Source organism: Globicephala melas, chromosome 10, assembly GCF_963455315.2.
Source record: "Globicephala melas chromosome 10, mGloMel1.2, whole genome shotgun sequence".
Classification (NCBI taxonomy): domain Eukaryota; kingdom Metazoa; phylum Chordata; class Mammalia; order Artiodactyla; family Delphinidae; genus Globicephala; species Globicephala melas.
Genome location: NC_083323.1, coordinates 11,518,984 through 11,534,101, shown reverse-complemented (window position 1 = coordinate 11,534,101; position 15,118 = coordinate 11,518,984). Strand labels below are relative to the sequence as shown.

General features: G+C 58.6%; 1 protein-coding gene across 1 annotated transcript in view; it reads right to left on the bottom strand.

The window, feature by feature from the left end:
- Positions 1 to 1,734: 1,734 nt before the first annotated feature.
- The window catches only part of MYH9 (myosin heavy chain 9), a 92,997-nt gene continuing 79,613 nt past the window's right edge, over positions 1,735 to 15,118 (bottom strand). The window contains exons 27-41 of the mRNA XM_030856098.2: positions 14,481 to 14,625; positions 13,060 to 13,266; positions 12,731 to 12,835; positions 12,227 to 12,379; positions 10,852 to 11,100; positions 9,687 to 9,899; positions 9,321 to 9,533; positions 8,859 to 9,020; positions 7,669 to 7,797; positions 6,318 to 6,406; positions 6,112 to 6,235; positions 5,605 to 5,813; positions 4,853 to 4,961; positions 4,575 to 4,747; positions 1,735 to 3,286 (exon numbers count right to left, since the gene is read on the bottom strand). Coding sequence (XP_030711958.1) covers positions 3,169 to 3,286; positions 4,575 to 4,747; positions 4,853 to 4,961; positions 5,605 to 5,813; positions 6,112 to 6,235; positions 6,318 to 6,406; positions 7,669 to 7,797; positions 8,859 to 9,020; positions 9,321 to 9,533; positions 9,687 to 9,899; positions 10,852 to 11,100; positions 12,227 to 12,379; positions 12,731 to 12,835; positions 13,060 to 13,266; positions 14,481 to 14,625 — 2,398 coding nt within the window. The 3' untranslated portion in view covers positions 1,735 to 3,168. The remainder of the gene's footprint in view (positions 3,287 to 4,574; positions 4,748 to 4,852; positions 4,962 to 5,604; positions 5,814 to 6,111; positions 6,236 to 6,317; positions 6,407 to 7,668; positions 7,798 to 8,858; positions 9,021 to 9,320; positions 9,534 to 9,686; positions 9,900 to 10,851; positions 11,101 to 12,226; positions 12,380 to 12,730; positions 12,836 to 13,059; positions 13,267 to 14,480; positions 14,626 to 15,118) is intronic.

Here is a 15,118-nt window from a genome sequence, read left to right as displayed (position 1 = left end):
TGTTCATAACCATAGGCTGGGTGGAAGATTTGGAATTGTTTGCAAAAATAATCAACTGGTCAGAATTAGGGATGAGGAGGTCTCTAATGCCACCAGTCGAAGACCAGTGGGAAAGTTGACAGCACAGTGGACGCAAATGGAGAAGTGAGAACATGCTGGGACCAGGGTGAACGGTCCACCTCAGGGCCCAGCAGAGAGGAGGGATGACCAAGAGTAATGAGAGAGAGGCTGGGAGGAGGAGGGGCATTAGCAAGCTTTAGCCTCCACAGAGAGCACGTGGACAGCTGGAGACGGAGCAAAGACCCCTCCCTTCCACAGGGGCCTTTGGAATCAGTAGCCCCTGGGCTCTCATGCTCATGCATGGTGGGCGGTCAGGTCACCCTGGGGCTGCACCCCCTTGGTGGGCAGAGGTTGGCACCTGGTCCAGTACTTCCCCTGCACAAGGTGAACAGTCAAGCCAGAGGACCTTAAGGGGGGAGAACCGATATTTGTTGGGTCCTGTAGTGGGTTCAATGGGTGCTCCCCCTCCAAAAAAATGTATGTCCGTGACCTCATCTCTGCAACCTGTGAATGTGACCTTATGTGGAAAAGGGTGTTTGGAAATCCTTTAAGTTAAACATCTTGAGATCAACAATGATTATCTAAGTGGGCACTAAATCCAACGACTAGCATCCTTATAAGAGACACACAGAGAGAGCAGCGTAGGGGAGAAGGCCACGAAGAGACAGAGGCAGAGACTGGAGTGATGCGGCCACGAGCCAAGGAAGGCTGGAGACACCGCAAGCTGGGAGCGGCGAGGAAGGCCCCCGCCCAGAACCTCTAAGGGAAGCGGCACCCCAGGCTCCAGCGATGGCGCCCACCCGCCTCTCCCATCACCTCCTGCAGCTCCCTTCCCAGGGCCCGAAAGTGCACCTCCTCGGAGGCTGGATGGGTCGGCTGCTGGAGGCCTGGTGGGTGCCCTGTCTAGGAGTCTGCAGCTCTCCTTAGCAATCGGGCCAGCCACACAGTGGCCCCGAGGGCCCGCATGCAGACCTGCTGCCTGAGTCCACACCTTGGATCAAGTGGGCACCAAACCCCTTCTCTAAGGAGAGCCTTTGCCTGCCCCCCGTCCTGCCTGCAACTGCAGGGACATCTGTCTCCCCTGCCCTCGCACTCCCAGCGCTTGGCAAGGGGCCTGGTCTATGCTCAGCCTTTGTTCAAAGCATGAAGAAGGAAGGAACAAAGGCTCTGACGGTCTTGTGAAGAGCCCCTGCCCCAGTACCCACAGGCCTCAGCACCGACTCCCTCATTCCCCCTTCTATGGTACCTGGGATGAACCTCCATAGGGCAGGCTTTGCATCGTCTGATGACTAAGAAAGCTTCTGGAAGTCAGCGCCTGGGCCTTGTATCTCTATCCCCCAGGCCAGCTCAGTGTCCATCACATAGTAGGTACTCAGGAACTGAAAGGAACCAAGATTTATGAGACACTCTTAGCATCCTTGAATCTGGCCAGCCTGCCTTTCTGCGTGACTGTCACTCCCTACTGGAGCCTGTGCCCCAGCTGAGCTGCATTCCTGGAAGCTTCCAGAAATTGCACAAAGTAGGTGCCTGCTGCAGAAGCAAAGCACAGTCCCTTCTAGGTGGTCCAGGTACAGTCCCTTCTAGGTGGCCCAGGTACAGTCCCTTCTAGGTGGCCCAGGTACAGTCCCTTCTAGGCCACCTGCTCCGGCGCAGAGACACCCCCAGACACATGGCTCGTAGCACAAGGTTGTCTTTATTGTGATGCTCAGTGGAAAACATCTGTAAACCAGCTCACTGTAGTGGTGGCGGCTGCAACCATGCTAAGGCACTTCCATTATATAAAAAAAGGGCAGGGGTGGGAGTTCTGTTCACTCCTTTGTGACAGCAACTGGGACCTGAATTCAGAGCTTTTTAGGCATATGTAGCTTTTATATATCTTCATGATTTCTTGAGAGTTTGTTTCCTTAAAAAAAAAAAAATGCCTTTTTTGCCATAAGTAAGTCTAAATGCAGCATATACAGAACAGTTAGGAATACGGGGATCAGCCACCAGTGTAGACCAGTGTAGGACAAGCTACTCTCTTCTAGACGTGGTTCCAAAGGAAAGGCAGTGATAAAGACTTGGAATTTTACCATTTATTACAGTTAGAGGGAGAAAAGACAACTGTTTTTTTCTTTTAAAAATATCTGTGCAGATGGCAGAGTCTTGAATTATACTGAGTCAACGGTGCAGGTCAGCTACCCTCGGGCTCCAGTCCTGGAGTAGGTTCGAGATCACCTGGCCCTTTCCACTGCTCTGGCTGTCAGGCTCGGGACAAGTCCCTTAACCATTAAATATATTTGGTCCCCAAGAGTGTTGGAAGAGGCCACGGCTGGCCTCTCCAGCTTGGCCCCTGGGCCCTGTCTTCTCAGCCCAGAAGCCCTGCTGCAGCAGGGGTGGGCTGCCCTCGGCAAAGGAGGGAAAGGGGTCATCATTGCACTTGAGACATTTCAGAATCAGGAAGGTGGTGGTGGCGCTGCCCGGCAGGGGTGGGGAGGAACGCCCCTCCTTCCCTGCGCCAGCTTCCCGTGCCCTGCACAGAAGTGGACCCCCTGGGCCTGCTCATGCCGGACCACCCAGAGCCCACGGGAGTGGGGGGCCGCTGGGGCAGAGGGTGTGAGGTCACCGCGTGTGATTGCCAACAGCAAAGAAGGGAGAGGGTGGCGGAGGCGGGGGAAGGTGACAACTCTTCTGGGGCGTCGGGCTAGCAAAACTCCTTAGTCTGAAGAAAAATAGATTCGTAGAAAACTCTCTTGCCCATCCCCGGAGGCCCGCCCTCCTCACCTCACCATCTTGTGCTTTTCGGCAAGGGAAGGGGTGGGGGGGATACTGCTGGTCACTCTGTTCCCGGGCCAGGGCCCAGGACCCTGACTCTTTGGTATTAGATTCCGGGGGGCGGGGGGGGGGAGGGGGGAGGGGAGCAGGCTGCAGCGGAGGAAGCCGGAAGCCCTTCAAGGAGGCCTGGCGGGATGGGCGGGGAGGTGAGGCCTGAGGTCCCCTGGCCTGGGGGGACGAGGTGGGGTCACGGTCACAGCAGTCCCAGGAGGGAGGAGGGGTGCTGCAGGGCTGGGAAGGGGAAGTGGAGTCGGTGCTGTCGTCCGTCTCGGGCAGCAGAAGAAGAAGAGGTTGTTACTCGGCAGCTTTGGCCTCAGCCGCGTCGGCTTTGCCGTCCACCTCCTCGTCCGAGCAGTCGCCGGCACCTTTCCGGGCCATTCGGCGGGGCACGACGAACGGCAGGTCCCCACGCCTGGGGGCAGAGGCAGCGGTCAGCAGTGCTGGCCAGGCGGCCGCAGTACAGCTCATGTGTTTCAAAGTGATCTTTAGAGGAAACTAGCTCCTGACATCCCACGGGGAGAAGCAACGGTGGGAGGGGGGCCTCCGGGGACACAGCCTCCAGCGGGGACAGGAGGGCTGTCCCCTCCTGCCCCCCCGGCCTGAAGCTTCCCACTTTCACCCAAAACACTAGCAAAAATCCGTCAGGTAATGGGGGCTGATTCAAAGCGGGGAGGCACAAGAGCAGACGAAGCTGCCCCTGCAAAATGCCACCCTCTGACCACACTCAGCACCAAACAGGCGAAACCAAGAGACACACAATGACTGTGTACAGCGCACAGAGACAGGCGTCTCCTTCCGGTCCCCGCTAAGAAAAGCGGTATCACACACTGACCAGACTGTCTGCTCTTGTTGCTTTCATGCTTTAAAAAACGATCCCTGGGAAAAGGAGGGAAGCAGTGAGAATCTCGACCAAGAAGACCCTCTGCCTCAACCATTTCATGCTGCCTGAATGTGACGTTCCTTTGAGAATTGCCAAGCAGCCCTTTCCATTGGTTCAGAGCTAGAAGATGCCCGTATTCACCCGGCGCCTGAAGCTGCGCCAGGGACCGGCCGGTTGCCTCAAGCAACTTGCAGTTGACAAAACCTGAAAACGTTCTCATCAGGTTTAGCGCTGCGACAGGAACAGACTCTTCAGGCAGGACGGGAAGAAATCACCCGGAGAGTTTATTTAAAAGGCAGGGCTAGGACCTCCCTGGTGGCACAGGGGTTGAGAATCCACCTACCAATGTAGGGGACACGGGTTCGATCCCTGGTCCGGGAAGATCCCATAGGCCACGGAGCAACTAAGCCCATGCGCCACAACTACTGAGCCCACGTGCCACAACTACTAAAGCCCACGTGCCTAGAGCCCGTGCTCTGCAACAAGAGAAGCCACCGCAATGAAAAGCCCACGCACCACAACTAGAGAAAGCCCGCGCACAGCAACAAAGACCCGGCACGGCGATAAATAAATAAATAAGTAAGTTTAAGAAAAAAAAAAAAAAGGCCGGGCTACAGCCCAGGAGGCAAGGAGAACGAGGAAGGGCTCTCTGACCGGCACTTTCTCGGCGTCATTAAGCGCCTCGCTCGTTGACATCTAGCTGAGAAAGGTGACTGAGTTTATAGGAGCCTCATTTTCCAAATTCTGCTCTTCAGGACAAACTAACTTTTTGAAGGAGAAAGGGTCCTGTGAAGGGGCGGGTGGGGCCGGCGGGGCTCACCTGAGCTTGTTCTTGAGGGAGCTGACCTCGCGGTTCATGGCATCCGCGGTCTCCGTGGCATCCTCCAGCTCACGCTGCAGTTTCCGGCGGGAGGCATTAGCCCGCTGGGCCTCTTCCTCGGCCTCCTCCAGCTGCCGCTTGAGCTGCTTCAGGCGGGTAGACGCCTTGTCCGCCTGCGGAGACGCGTGGCCAGGGGCCCCGGTCACGACCCCACATGCCTGTGGCCCTCCCCGCCCTCAGCCGCCAAGGGGCAGGGCCCCGCTCCGCCGCCAACACACCTGGTCCTTGTACTGCTCGGCGCTTCTCCGCTCATCATCCACCTGCAGCAACACATCCTTCAGCTTCTTCTCGGCCCGACGCACCTGCTTGGAAGCCGCCTGGCGCTCCCTGAAAGGCATGAACACAGAGGCTCAGGGGGGCACCCTCTTTCGGAAGGTCTGGCCGACAAATCCACAGGCCGGGCCACCCATTCCCGGGCCTCACTGGTACTTCCCCTGCTGCTAAGGTAGACCGCCTTTACTGAACACTCTTATGAAGGCACTGGGATTAGCCCCATTTCACAGATAAGGAAACTGAGGTTCAGGGAAGGGAACTGACACATCTCAGAGAGCACATATAAAGCGAGGAAAAAGAGGACTTCCCTGGCGATCCAGTGGTTAAAGACTCTGCACTTCCAGTGCAGGGGGCACGGGTTCAATCCCTGGTCAAGGGAACTAAGATCGCACATGCTGCCCAGTGCAGCCAAAGAAAAAGCAAAAAGGAAGACTGACCCCCATTACCCCCAAAGAAGTCTCAGTCTTGTTGAGCCCACAGATGGGCTGCCCAGGTGGGTGGGAACCCCACCTCTCGGATTCAGCCCTCAGAGAGTCATCAGGCTCCCCAACTTTAGAAGTGGGCTGTGGGTCCTATTCAAACTCCACAAGCCCCAGCAAAAGGCCCAGGGAAAGGGATGAGAGCCCCGTCAGGATGGGGGGAAACAGTCTCAGGGATGGGCACACAGAGGAGCCGGTGACGGGCGAGGGGCACCCACTTGGTCTCGTTGTCCAGCTGCTCCTCTAGCTGTGCGATCTTGGCCTCGAGGGCGGTGATGGAGGCCTTGTACTTGGACTTGACAGTGCCCTCCATCTCCTGCAGCTTGACCTTGAGCTCCTTGTTCTGGCGCTCCAGCTGCTGCCGCGCGTTCTCGTTCTTCTGGGCGTGACTGCGCTCCAGGTTCAGGTCGGTGTTGATCTGGTCGATCTGTGGGAGAAGGGCTGGTGACCTTGAGGAAGGCGGGGATCCCGGCCGGGGGCAGAGGAGGGGCAGCTGGACCCTGCAGGGCCCCTGATCACTAGGCCTTCCCACAAGAGGGAGCTGCCCAGCATAAAGGGTCCAGAAGCAGCTCAGTGCCCGAGAGAGAGAGGAACCAAGGAGCCAGTGCAGGCACCAGGACATTGTCCCCTAAGCATCAGGGGGCGGCCGCCTCTGCCTCTGCCACTGGGGAGGCCCACCTGCGTCACTGAGGGTGCCCTGGTGTGCAGAGAGCCCCGCCGCTCACCTGCAGGTTGGCCTTCTTCAGCCTGTCGTTCACCAGCTCTGTGTTGCCCTGCTCCTCCTCCAGCTCCTCCTCCAGCTGTGCGATGCGGGCCTCCAGGCGCCGCTTCTCCTCCAGCGCCAGGGCACTGGGGAGTGGGGGGGGGGGAGGTGAGAGGGGCCGAACCAGAGCGGGGAACCCCGCACCCGCTCACACTCGCGCCGGCTCACCCTTTGCCGCTGCTGTTGGCCATCTCGTCGGCCAGCTCGTCCCGCTCCTGCTGGGCCTGGCGCTTGGCGCGCTCGGCAGCTGCCAGGTCCTGCCACGGGAACCCGAATGTGACCCGCCGGGGCCGCCCGCAGCCAACAGCCCTCCTCTGTTCCCGGCACTCTGAGCCCCTGGCCCCCTCTTCCCAAACCCCTTCCCAGGCCTGCCTCCTCCACGAAGCCCGTTCCCAGGAGCCCCTCTGAGGCCACAGCTGAGGCGCCGTATGATCACACAGCCCCATACCTAAGCGCTAAGAACTAAGCCAGGGCTTCCCTGGTGGCGCAGTGGTTAAGAATCCGCCTGCCAATGCAGGGGACACGGGTTCGAGCCCTGGTCTGCGAGGATCCCACATGCCGCGGAGCAGGTAAGCCCGTGCGCCACAGGTACTGAGCCTGCATTCAAGAGCCCGCGAGCCACAACTACTGAGCCCGTGCGCCGCAACTACTGAGTCCGCGTGCCGCAACTACTGAAGCCCGCGCACCTAGAGCCCGTGCTTTGCAACGAGAAGCCACCGCAATGAGAAGCCCGTGCACCGCAACGAGGAGTAGCCCCAGCTCGCCGCAACTAGAGAAACGCCTGCGCACAGCCACAAAGACCCAACGCAGCCAAAAATAAAAATAAATAAATAAATAAATAAATAAAATTAAAACTAAGCCAGGTGCCGGGGATGTTGCAATAAACAGGAAATCATCCTGGCCTGACGGGATGCTGGTCCCTCTACCTTCCAGGCAGACAGGAAGCAGGGGCGACAGGACAAAGACGTGAGTTAAGGCCACAGTGTGGGGCTCTGAAAGCCGGCGGGGGCAAGAGCTTCACCCTGAGGGTGAGGCGGCCTCACCAGAGACCCACGTGTGCAGGAGGGCACAGCCGGTCTGGTCAGGGCAGACGAGGAGAGCCTGGATGTCTGGCCCAGCTAGGAGCAACTGGGTAGCCAGCATCATCAAGGCAGAAGGCTGCCTAGAGCCTGGGGACGCTTTCCCGACCTGCCTCGTGTGAGGACAAGGCGCCGTAAGCCTCTGGGAGGGACCCCTCCTCGCCAGGCAGGAAGTCACCACAGGTGGTGGTGATTCACGCGAGGGAGCCGGCCCCAGGAGGTGACGAGTTAATTCACACACACACACACACACACACACACACACACGTTCTAATCACACCAGGGAGCCTTGCTACTTCATGAAACCCCGAGGGGCAATTCTTTCAGAAAGCAAGAACCACACCAGCCCATCGCTGGAGCTTGGCCGTTCTTCCAGGTCTGCCCGGGTGGCCCCGGCAGGTGGGTGGAGGCCCCGAGCGCCCTGCTCCGGCCCGGCCCACCTCCTGCAGCTGGATCATCTCGGCCTCCATGCTCTTCAGCTTCTTCTCGTTCTCCTTGGCCTGCGCCAGGATCTCCTCGCGGGAGGCGCGCGTGTCCTCCAGCTCCCGCACGCAGTCCTTCATCTGGGCCTGAGGGCGGGGAGGAGAGACTTGGTGCCACTGTCCCACCGCTCCCGTGTGCCCACACAGTGCCCGCCGACAGGGACCGACGGCTGGGCCTCAGCCTGTGGCCACATTCAACCAACATGGCTATAAAAGGGCAAAAGAGGAAAGACACAGCTTCCCTTTATTCTATACCATCTTTACACGCTTTTAACTGTCAGGATCTACAAAGCACACCTGCGGCAGCGTTAGTCCCCGGGTGGGTATTAGTCCAGCTATGTTTTTGTTTACTTTCTACCGCCTCCTGTTGACTTGGATCCCGCGCTCTGGGGCCATCCCCACTGCTCCAGGTCAACGGCCACCTGCCAGGTTAGTCCCGGCAACATGGCGCAGTCACGTGTCCTTTGTTCACTGGTGATTCGTTTTAACTCTGAAGATCTTGGGAAATAGTTGTGTTTTTTTCCCTTTTGGAGATAAATCCCAAATTGGGATTCCCCAGGCCAAAGGATACAACCCTTGCTGGGCAAGGCCAAGTGGTACCAGGTAGAGTGGCCACCGCAATGAGAGCACCTATGCCCTACGACCTCGCAAACACCAGCGTTTACACTCGTTCTTATTGTTGCCGGTTTGCTGGATATGATGTGGCATCTCAGAGCTGGTTTTTTAAACTTATTATTCTTTCATTACTGATGAGGCCAAGTATGTGTTCTGTGCTCCGAGCTGCTTCTCTGAACCATCAGCTTGGAAACTTCCACCATTGTCCGTTAAGGCTGGGATGGGCCACGTCTGGTTTATTCTAGAAATCTGCCACTAAGTGACTATAACGCCATTGCATTTCTAGGTTTACACTTGTTTGTTTCACTCAAAGACAACAATCTTACTGCAAGTTTGCTTCTGACTAGTTTGTTTCTGCTCAGCTTCTGGGTCTCCATCTGGGAGATGGAGCTAAAGGCACCCAAGACCTTCCTCGGGGAGGGCAACGTGGCACTTCCCAGCATTCACCGGCCACCCCACTAGTGTCCCAGCCCCGTGCTGAGCCCAGCGCTGCCATGTGCGGCCGGATCTGGTTGGGTCCAGCCTGAGCTCACCTGCAGCTTCCGCAGCTGTTTGATGGCTTCGTCCCGGTTCTTGTTGGCCGAGTCGATGTGGGCCTCCAGGTCCTTCAGGTCCATCTCCAGCTTCTTCCGAGCAGCTACGGCCATCGAGCGCTGCTTCCTCTCATCCTCCAGCTCAGTTTCCATCTCCCGCACCTGGGGCGATGCCAACGGCTCAGGAAACCGGACGTACCCACAGACCCTGCCTCAGCTCACGGCCCGGGTGGGCTTGGTCCAGTCCCGTGGCGTCCACGGGGCGTCCAGGGACAGGGAGGACTCCTGACCATAAAACCCTAGTAGAGGGGGTCACTGACCTCCAGACAGAGGATTGGAATGTGAGGACGTGGAGGGTGTAATCAGGGGACTCCCCCAGTCCCAGCGGAAGGAGAAAGGAGCCCCCAGAACCCGGGGCTCCCTGCCCGCCTCTGCCCAGGGGAGTGGGAGGGCCGTCCGCACCTGTCTGACCAGCTGCTTCTTCTTCTCCTCGCTCTGCTCGTCGCGGCCCTGCAGGTCCCGCTCGAACTGGGCCTTCATGGCCTGCAGGTTCACCTCCAGCCGCAGCTTGGCGTCCTCGGTGGCCTGCAGCTCGTCCTCCAGCTCCTCGAGCTGGGTCTTCATCTCCTCCACCTGCTGCTCCAGGGCCCGCTTGGACTTCTCCAGCTCGTGGACCTGCCGCCGAGGGGATGCGGTCAGGAACAGAGGGGCGCAAGGCCCCCAGTCCCCAGCCTCAGTGTCCGTGAGCCCCTAATCCTTCGCGTCCTGAGGCCATCTCCCTCCCCCCCCACCCCCGCCCCAGTGCCGGCCGTGGGCTCGGGGACTCACGCTCTTGCCGACGTCGTCCTTGGAGCTCATGAGGTCCTCCATCTCCGCACGGAATTGCTTGTTGAGCCGCTCCAGCTCCGCCTTCTGCTCCACGGCCTCCTCCAGAGCCCGGGCCAGAGACAGCGCCTTGGTCTCCTTCTCCCGGGCCTCGGCCTCTGCCCGGTCGCGCTCCTCTGCGTACTTGGCGGAGATGGTCTTCTCCTCGGCCAGGAGCTGGGAGACAGAAGGGCACCATGAGGCTCGAGCAACCGGCTCTCAGAAAGAGCTTAGGGCCTGCTGGCCTCTGGCAGGTAAAGCATCTGGGCCCGAACTCCCTGGGGAAGGAGGGTCCCAGGGGCCAGGACTGGGGGGAGGGGGACCAAGGAGAGCAGCGAGCCGCTGCTTCCGATTGTGACACGTGCTGTGCAGCGTGTCCTCATAAGCAGACGGAGGTGGAGATGGCCTCTGCCACAACCCACTGGAGTCTGTGTAACTTTTATCACTTAGTAACCGAGGTTCTTTATGACACTCAGTGCCCCTTCCGGGAGAACCCACAGGCAGTAAATATTTCACCCTCAGGACCCGGAAAGCCCCTGGTTTTCCTGAATGACTGGTTGGTGTTTACCTTGAAAAGAAAGCGAATCTGGCTGCGCGGAGGCGCGAATCCCTTGTGGCCCCCCTCCAAGGACGTGCGGCATCTTTTCCCTGCGCTGGCCCACCCTGACCGTATCATCTTATTTTCCCCCCTCCCCCTTCCCTTTGTTGCAGCACCTCTTTATTCCATGGACTTATTTCTTAAATGGGACAGATGGGAAACGCTTTAGACTGCACGATTCCATTTTTCTATCCCACCCCACTGCCTGCGTCTCGGTAAGCTGCCTCAGATCTCCTGGAGTAAGCAAGAGCTATGAACGTATAAAGAAAAATTCTAATTAGAGAAGATTCGAAAAACATAAAAAACCAGGAAAGGGGAAAAGTTGCTCCCAAACCTATCGTGAGCGCTTTCTTTCCAGGCGCCTCAACAAGCTGGAATCTGGGAGGGCCCTCTGAGCGCCTGCCCCTCAGGGCCTCCTCCCGAGCTGGTGACGGTGACCCCGGGCTGGGCTGACGGACAGAGGTCCCTGCCCGAGGCAGGGTGTCTGCAGAGGGGAGGACATGAGGCGGTGGCAGCACCAACAGCACCCACCTGGTCGAACTTCTTCTGCTTCTTCTCCAGGTTGGAGACGCTCTGCCGCTGGTGGTCCAGGTCCACGAGCAGGTCGTCCAGCTCCTGCTGCAGCCGCGTCTTAGTCTTCTCCAGCTTGTCGTAAGCGGCCACCTTCTCCTCGTAGCGCTGGCTCAGCCCCTCCAGGTCCTTCTGGAGCTTCCTCTTGGCCTCCTCGGCCGTCTCCAGGCACCCCACGCCGTCCTCCACCTTCTTCCTCATGTCGGTGACCTGGGCGGGAGCAAGGGGTCAGGAGGCACCCAGCACGGCACCTGCTCGGGTAACGTGGCCACACCTGGGACAGCTGGGAGCTGGCCTGCCACCCGCCAGCGGAGGAATGGGGCACCAACCCAGTTACGGAGACGGCTCCCCCAGCCACTTCCCGCTCCCTCTGGGGCCAGGGGAATGGAGGTTCTGCAGAGGGCCGGTGCCTAGCGCACAGAGCCCGGGGGAGGCGGACACCACAGGTCAGCTCGGCAAGGCCTCTCAGTCGTGACCCGCACCAGCCGCTCGTACCAAGACGGAGGCCTACAGTGGGAAGCCTCCTCCCCTCCCCCAGGCAGCAGCCTAGTGCCCCCTGCCTGCAGGCGTCCGTCTCGCAGCCCCCTCCTCGCATCTGGACACACAGCTGCCACCGTGCGCACACTCCCTACCGCCATCCAGGTACCCTGTACCCTCCCCGACCTGGTGCAGATCTTCTGGCACGTTTAAGTCCTAAGACAGGATCCGGAAGAGGGCCCTTGGTCTATCTTTGGCCCCGGACCCTTTCAGAGTCTAGAGAAGACTCTGACCTCCTTCTCATAACGAGGTTTGAACGTGCATAAAGCAAAATACGCAGGATTACCAAGAAACCAATATAGAAAAGTGCAGGTGTCGGGTATTTTTTAAGACTGTGGTTCAGTAACCATCGTGCTTCTTTATCAGCACAGCAGAGAGCAGGCTCCTGAGTGGCTAGGAGCACGATGACCTTCCCAAGGCCTGCCCTCAGCTCGGACACGATGACCAGTGGTTTCTACTGAACAGGCCACCGGCACTGCGAGGGCCACGGCTTGTTGCCTACATTCGTAACAGAAGAAAACGCCGAAGGCCAGCTGGAGATTGGTGAAATGACGATGTACGTCTCCTCCACCCAAGTTCATGGGTTCCTAAATTCTCCTTGGGGACCCCAGGCATGAGCCCTGGTCTGGGGAGGGCAGGAGCTCCCCCAGGGGAAGGTGTCCAGCTCGGGGAGGCCTGGGTGGACCCAGCGGCAGGGCTGTGCCCTGGAGTCCAGGTGGGCGCCCCGCCAGAAGCTCCCCAGCCTGCAGGCTCCAGCCCACAGTTCCCAGGGGTGTCTTGCAGGGAGCCAGCTCCGGACCTGGGCGTGGAGGGTGGCGATCTGCTTCTCGAGGTTCCGCTTGGCCTCCTCCTCCTCCTCCAGCTGCTCCTTTAAGGAGTTCTTCTCGTCCTCCACCTGCTTCAGCTTGGTGCTCAGACTCAGCTTCTGCCGGTTCTCCTCCTGCAGGAGCTCCTACTCCGAGAACAAGGAGGGCAGGGGCTCAGGACCCGCAGCGTCAGGGCCTCGCGGTCCCCATACCCTTGGTGGAAGAGGGGAGCAGTCCCTCGGATTCAGGGGGCGGCCAGCAGAGACCTGGCAAGGAGCCGGGAGGACGCAGAGAGCCCGCGGATGCAGGGGAGGACGCAGAGAGCCGCAGATGCAGGGGAGGACGCAGAGAGCCGCGGATGCAGGGAAGGACGCAGAGAGCCGCGGATGCAGGGGAGGACGCAGAGAGCCGCGGATGCAGGGGAGGACGCTCTGAGACAAAGACCCAGAAGCCTGACAGCTAATGCCGTGCGGGCACAGGAGCCGTCCCGCCCTTACCTGCGTGTCCTGCAGCTGTGACTCCAGAGTGGAGAAGTCCTTGGTGAGCTTGCTGGACTTGCTGTCCGACTGGGTGAGAAGACCCGTCACATTGTCCAGCTCGACCTGCGCACGGATGGGAGACAAAGCCCCGTGAGCTCGACCACGACTGCTTGGGCCCCACCTCGGCTCTCTCGGCCATGCTGGACCTGAGTCACAGGCTGAACCCCAGAGGCCTCGCAGATTGAGCCAGGTTGCAGAGACAGAGAGAGAGAGAGAGAGAGAGAGAGACAAGAGCGGGAGCCCTGGCGATGTGGGCCAGGACCCAGGAGGTCCGGCGGAGGCCTCACCTGCAGCTTGGAGACCTTGTCGGCCAGCTCCGTGCGCACGCGCTCCCCCTCGGTGAACTTGACCTGCAGCTCCTGAAGCTGGGCCTCCACCTTCTTGCGCTTGTGCTCGGAGTCCCCCTTGCCCTGAAGTAGCACCTTCACCTCGTTGGCCAGCTCCCCTCGCTCATTCTCCAGGGTCTGCTTGGCCTTCTCGAGGTTGGCTTTCACCTGGCAGCGGGGAGAAAAGCGAAGACGTGAAAGGGGGCACCTGTGATGTGAGGCTGGTCTTTCTAACATCATTGAAGATCCGGCGGGTCCAGACCCAGAATTGGCTGCCTTTGCAGCAAAAACGACACTGGGCAAGTCTGGGGGATGACGAGCTGGCAAGGGTCCCAGACTCGGAAGGCTTGGGCCTGATGTGAACTCAGCACCCAGCTGGGGCCGGACACCCGGCACGTGGGCTCCCCCAGCTCTCACACCATCCCTGCCCGGCCTCCTGCACCGGCTTCAGGGAGCGTCCAAGGGCAAGATGCCATCAGTGCAGATGTTAAGATTTTAGCTGTTATTATAGGGTGATGGAAATTATAATTGTTCGTAGGTAGACTTCCAGAAAAGCCTCTTGAAAATCTGATGTTCAAAGTAACACAGTGATGTTCTTCCAAACAACATAAAAGCCGAGTTTACAGAATAAACACGACAATCCCAATCTAGTCCGTACCGAGCCAGCCACAGCATCACGGGCAAGTTCAAGGGTAAACCGGACCCAGCGTGAATGCAAAGTCACTTTGGGTGAAAACAGCTAAAGGACCAGGCAAGGTTTCAACCTGCCCAGAACCAGGTGGAAATTGAAGGTAGACAGGTAGACAAGGCAGGTTTCTGAAAATATTGCACAGGTTGCCGTGTGGAAGAGCCTCTGCCTTCTCGGGCTGCCACCAAGGGTGGCCGTGAGCTGGAGGCCACCGGATGCAGGACTGGCCTTGTTCAGGAACTGCCCGGCCACAGCCGAGAAACCATCTGGGGTCAACATCCCCAGGGTTCTCCCACGAAGACTCCAACTGACCACCTGTTGGGGGTGTTCTAGAGAAGGGATGGGCTTCAGAAAAGGGGACCCCGATGGCCCTCTGAAACTCAGAGTCACTCCAATTCCATGAAATGTTCTGGTCTGGCAGGTTGATGAACAAGATAATAATGAGAATAAATGATTCTTGAACAACTTACCGAGCCCTTACTATCCAAGTGCCTCACATGTTACCAACTCCAACTCTCACATTAATTGTAGGAGACGGGCTATCATCAGCCTCCCTTACAGATGGGGAAACTGAGGCACAGAGGGACCTACATCCCCAAGTCACACAGCCACGAGGGGCTGGAGCCTAGACCCTGCAAGGGCCCCCTGACCGTGGCAGAGCCTCACGGAGCCAGTCCTGGGGAGGCCCACGCACCCGCTTCGTCTGCTCCAGCTGCTCTGCCAGCTCCTCCACGGCCTGCGAGTGCTTCTGTCTCATCTCCTGGATCTGGGCCTCGTGGGTCTTTGCCTCCTCCTCGAGGGTCTTCTTCAGGATGTTCACTTCCTGTTCACGTTTGGACCTGGACAGAGAAACGCCCTCAGGAGGGAGGCCAGGGATCCAGGAGCGGTGCTGCCCTGGGGCTCTTCTGTGGCAGCAGAGAGCACCCGGCAAGGGGCACTGGCCACCCCAGGAAGCTTTCTGCCCGCTGGCCTCTCTCCATGGCCATGCATCCTACAGCCCAGGCTCACAGACACACTTTTTTTTTTTTTTTAAATGTACTGTAGGCCTTTTATGTAAGGAATTGGATTTTATTCTAAATACAAGGAGCCAGGAGTGAGTTATAAGCAGATTAATTAAATTAATTAATTTATTTATTTGGCCGCGGCATGCAGGATCTTCGCTTCCCAACCAGGGATGGAACTCGTGCCCCCTGCAGTGGGAGCGCAGCGTCCCAACCACCGGACTGCAAGGGAATTCCCCACAGACACACTTTGTAGAGGCATCTGTAGCCTTTCAGCTTTAAAGCCCACCCTTGCCTCACCCCAACTCCAAGCCAAGTTCTTCTACTCTAG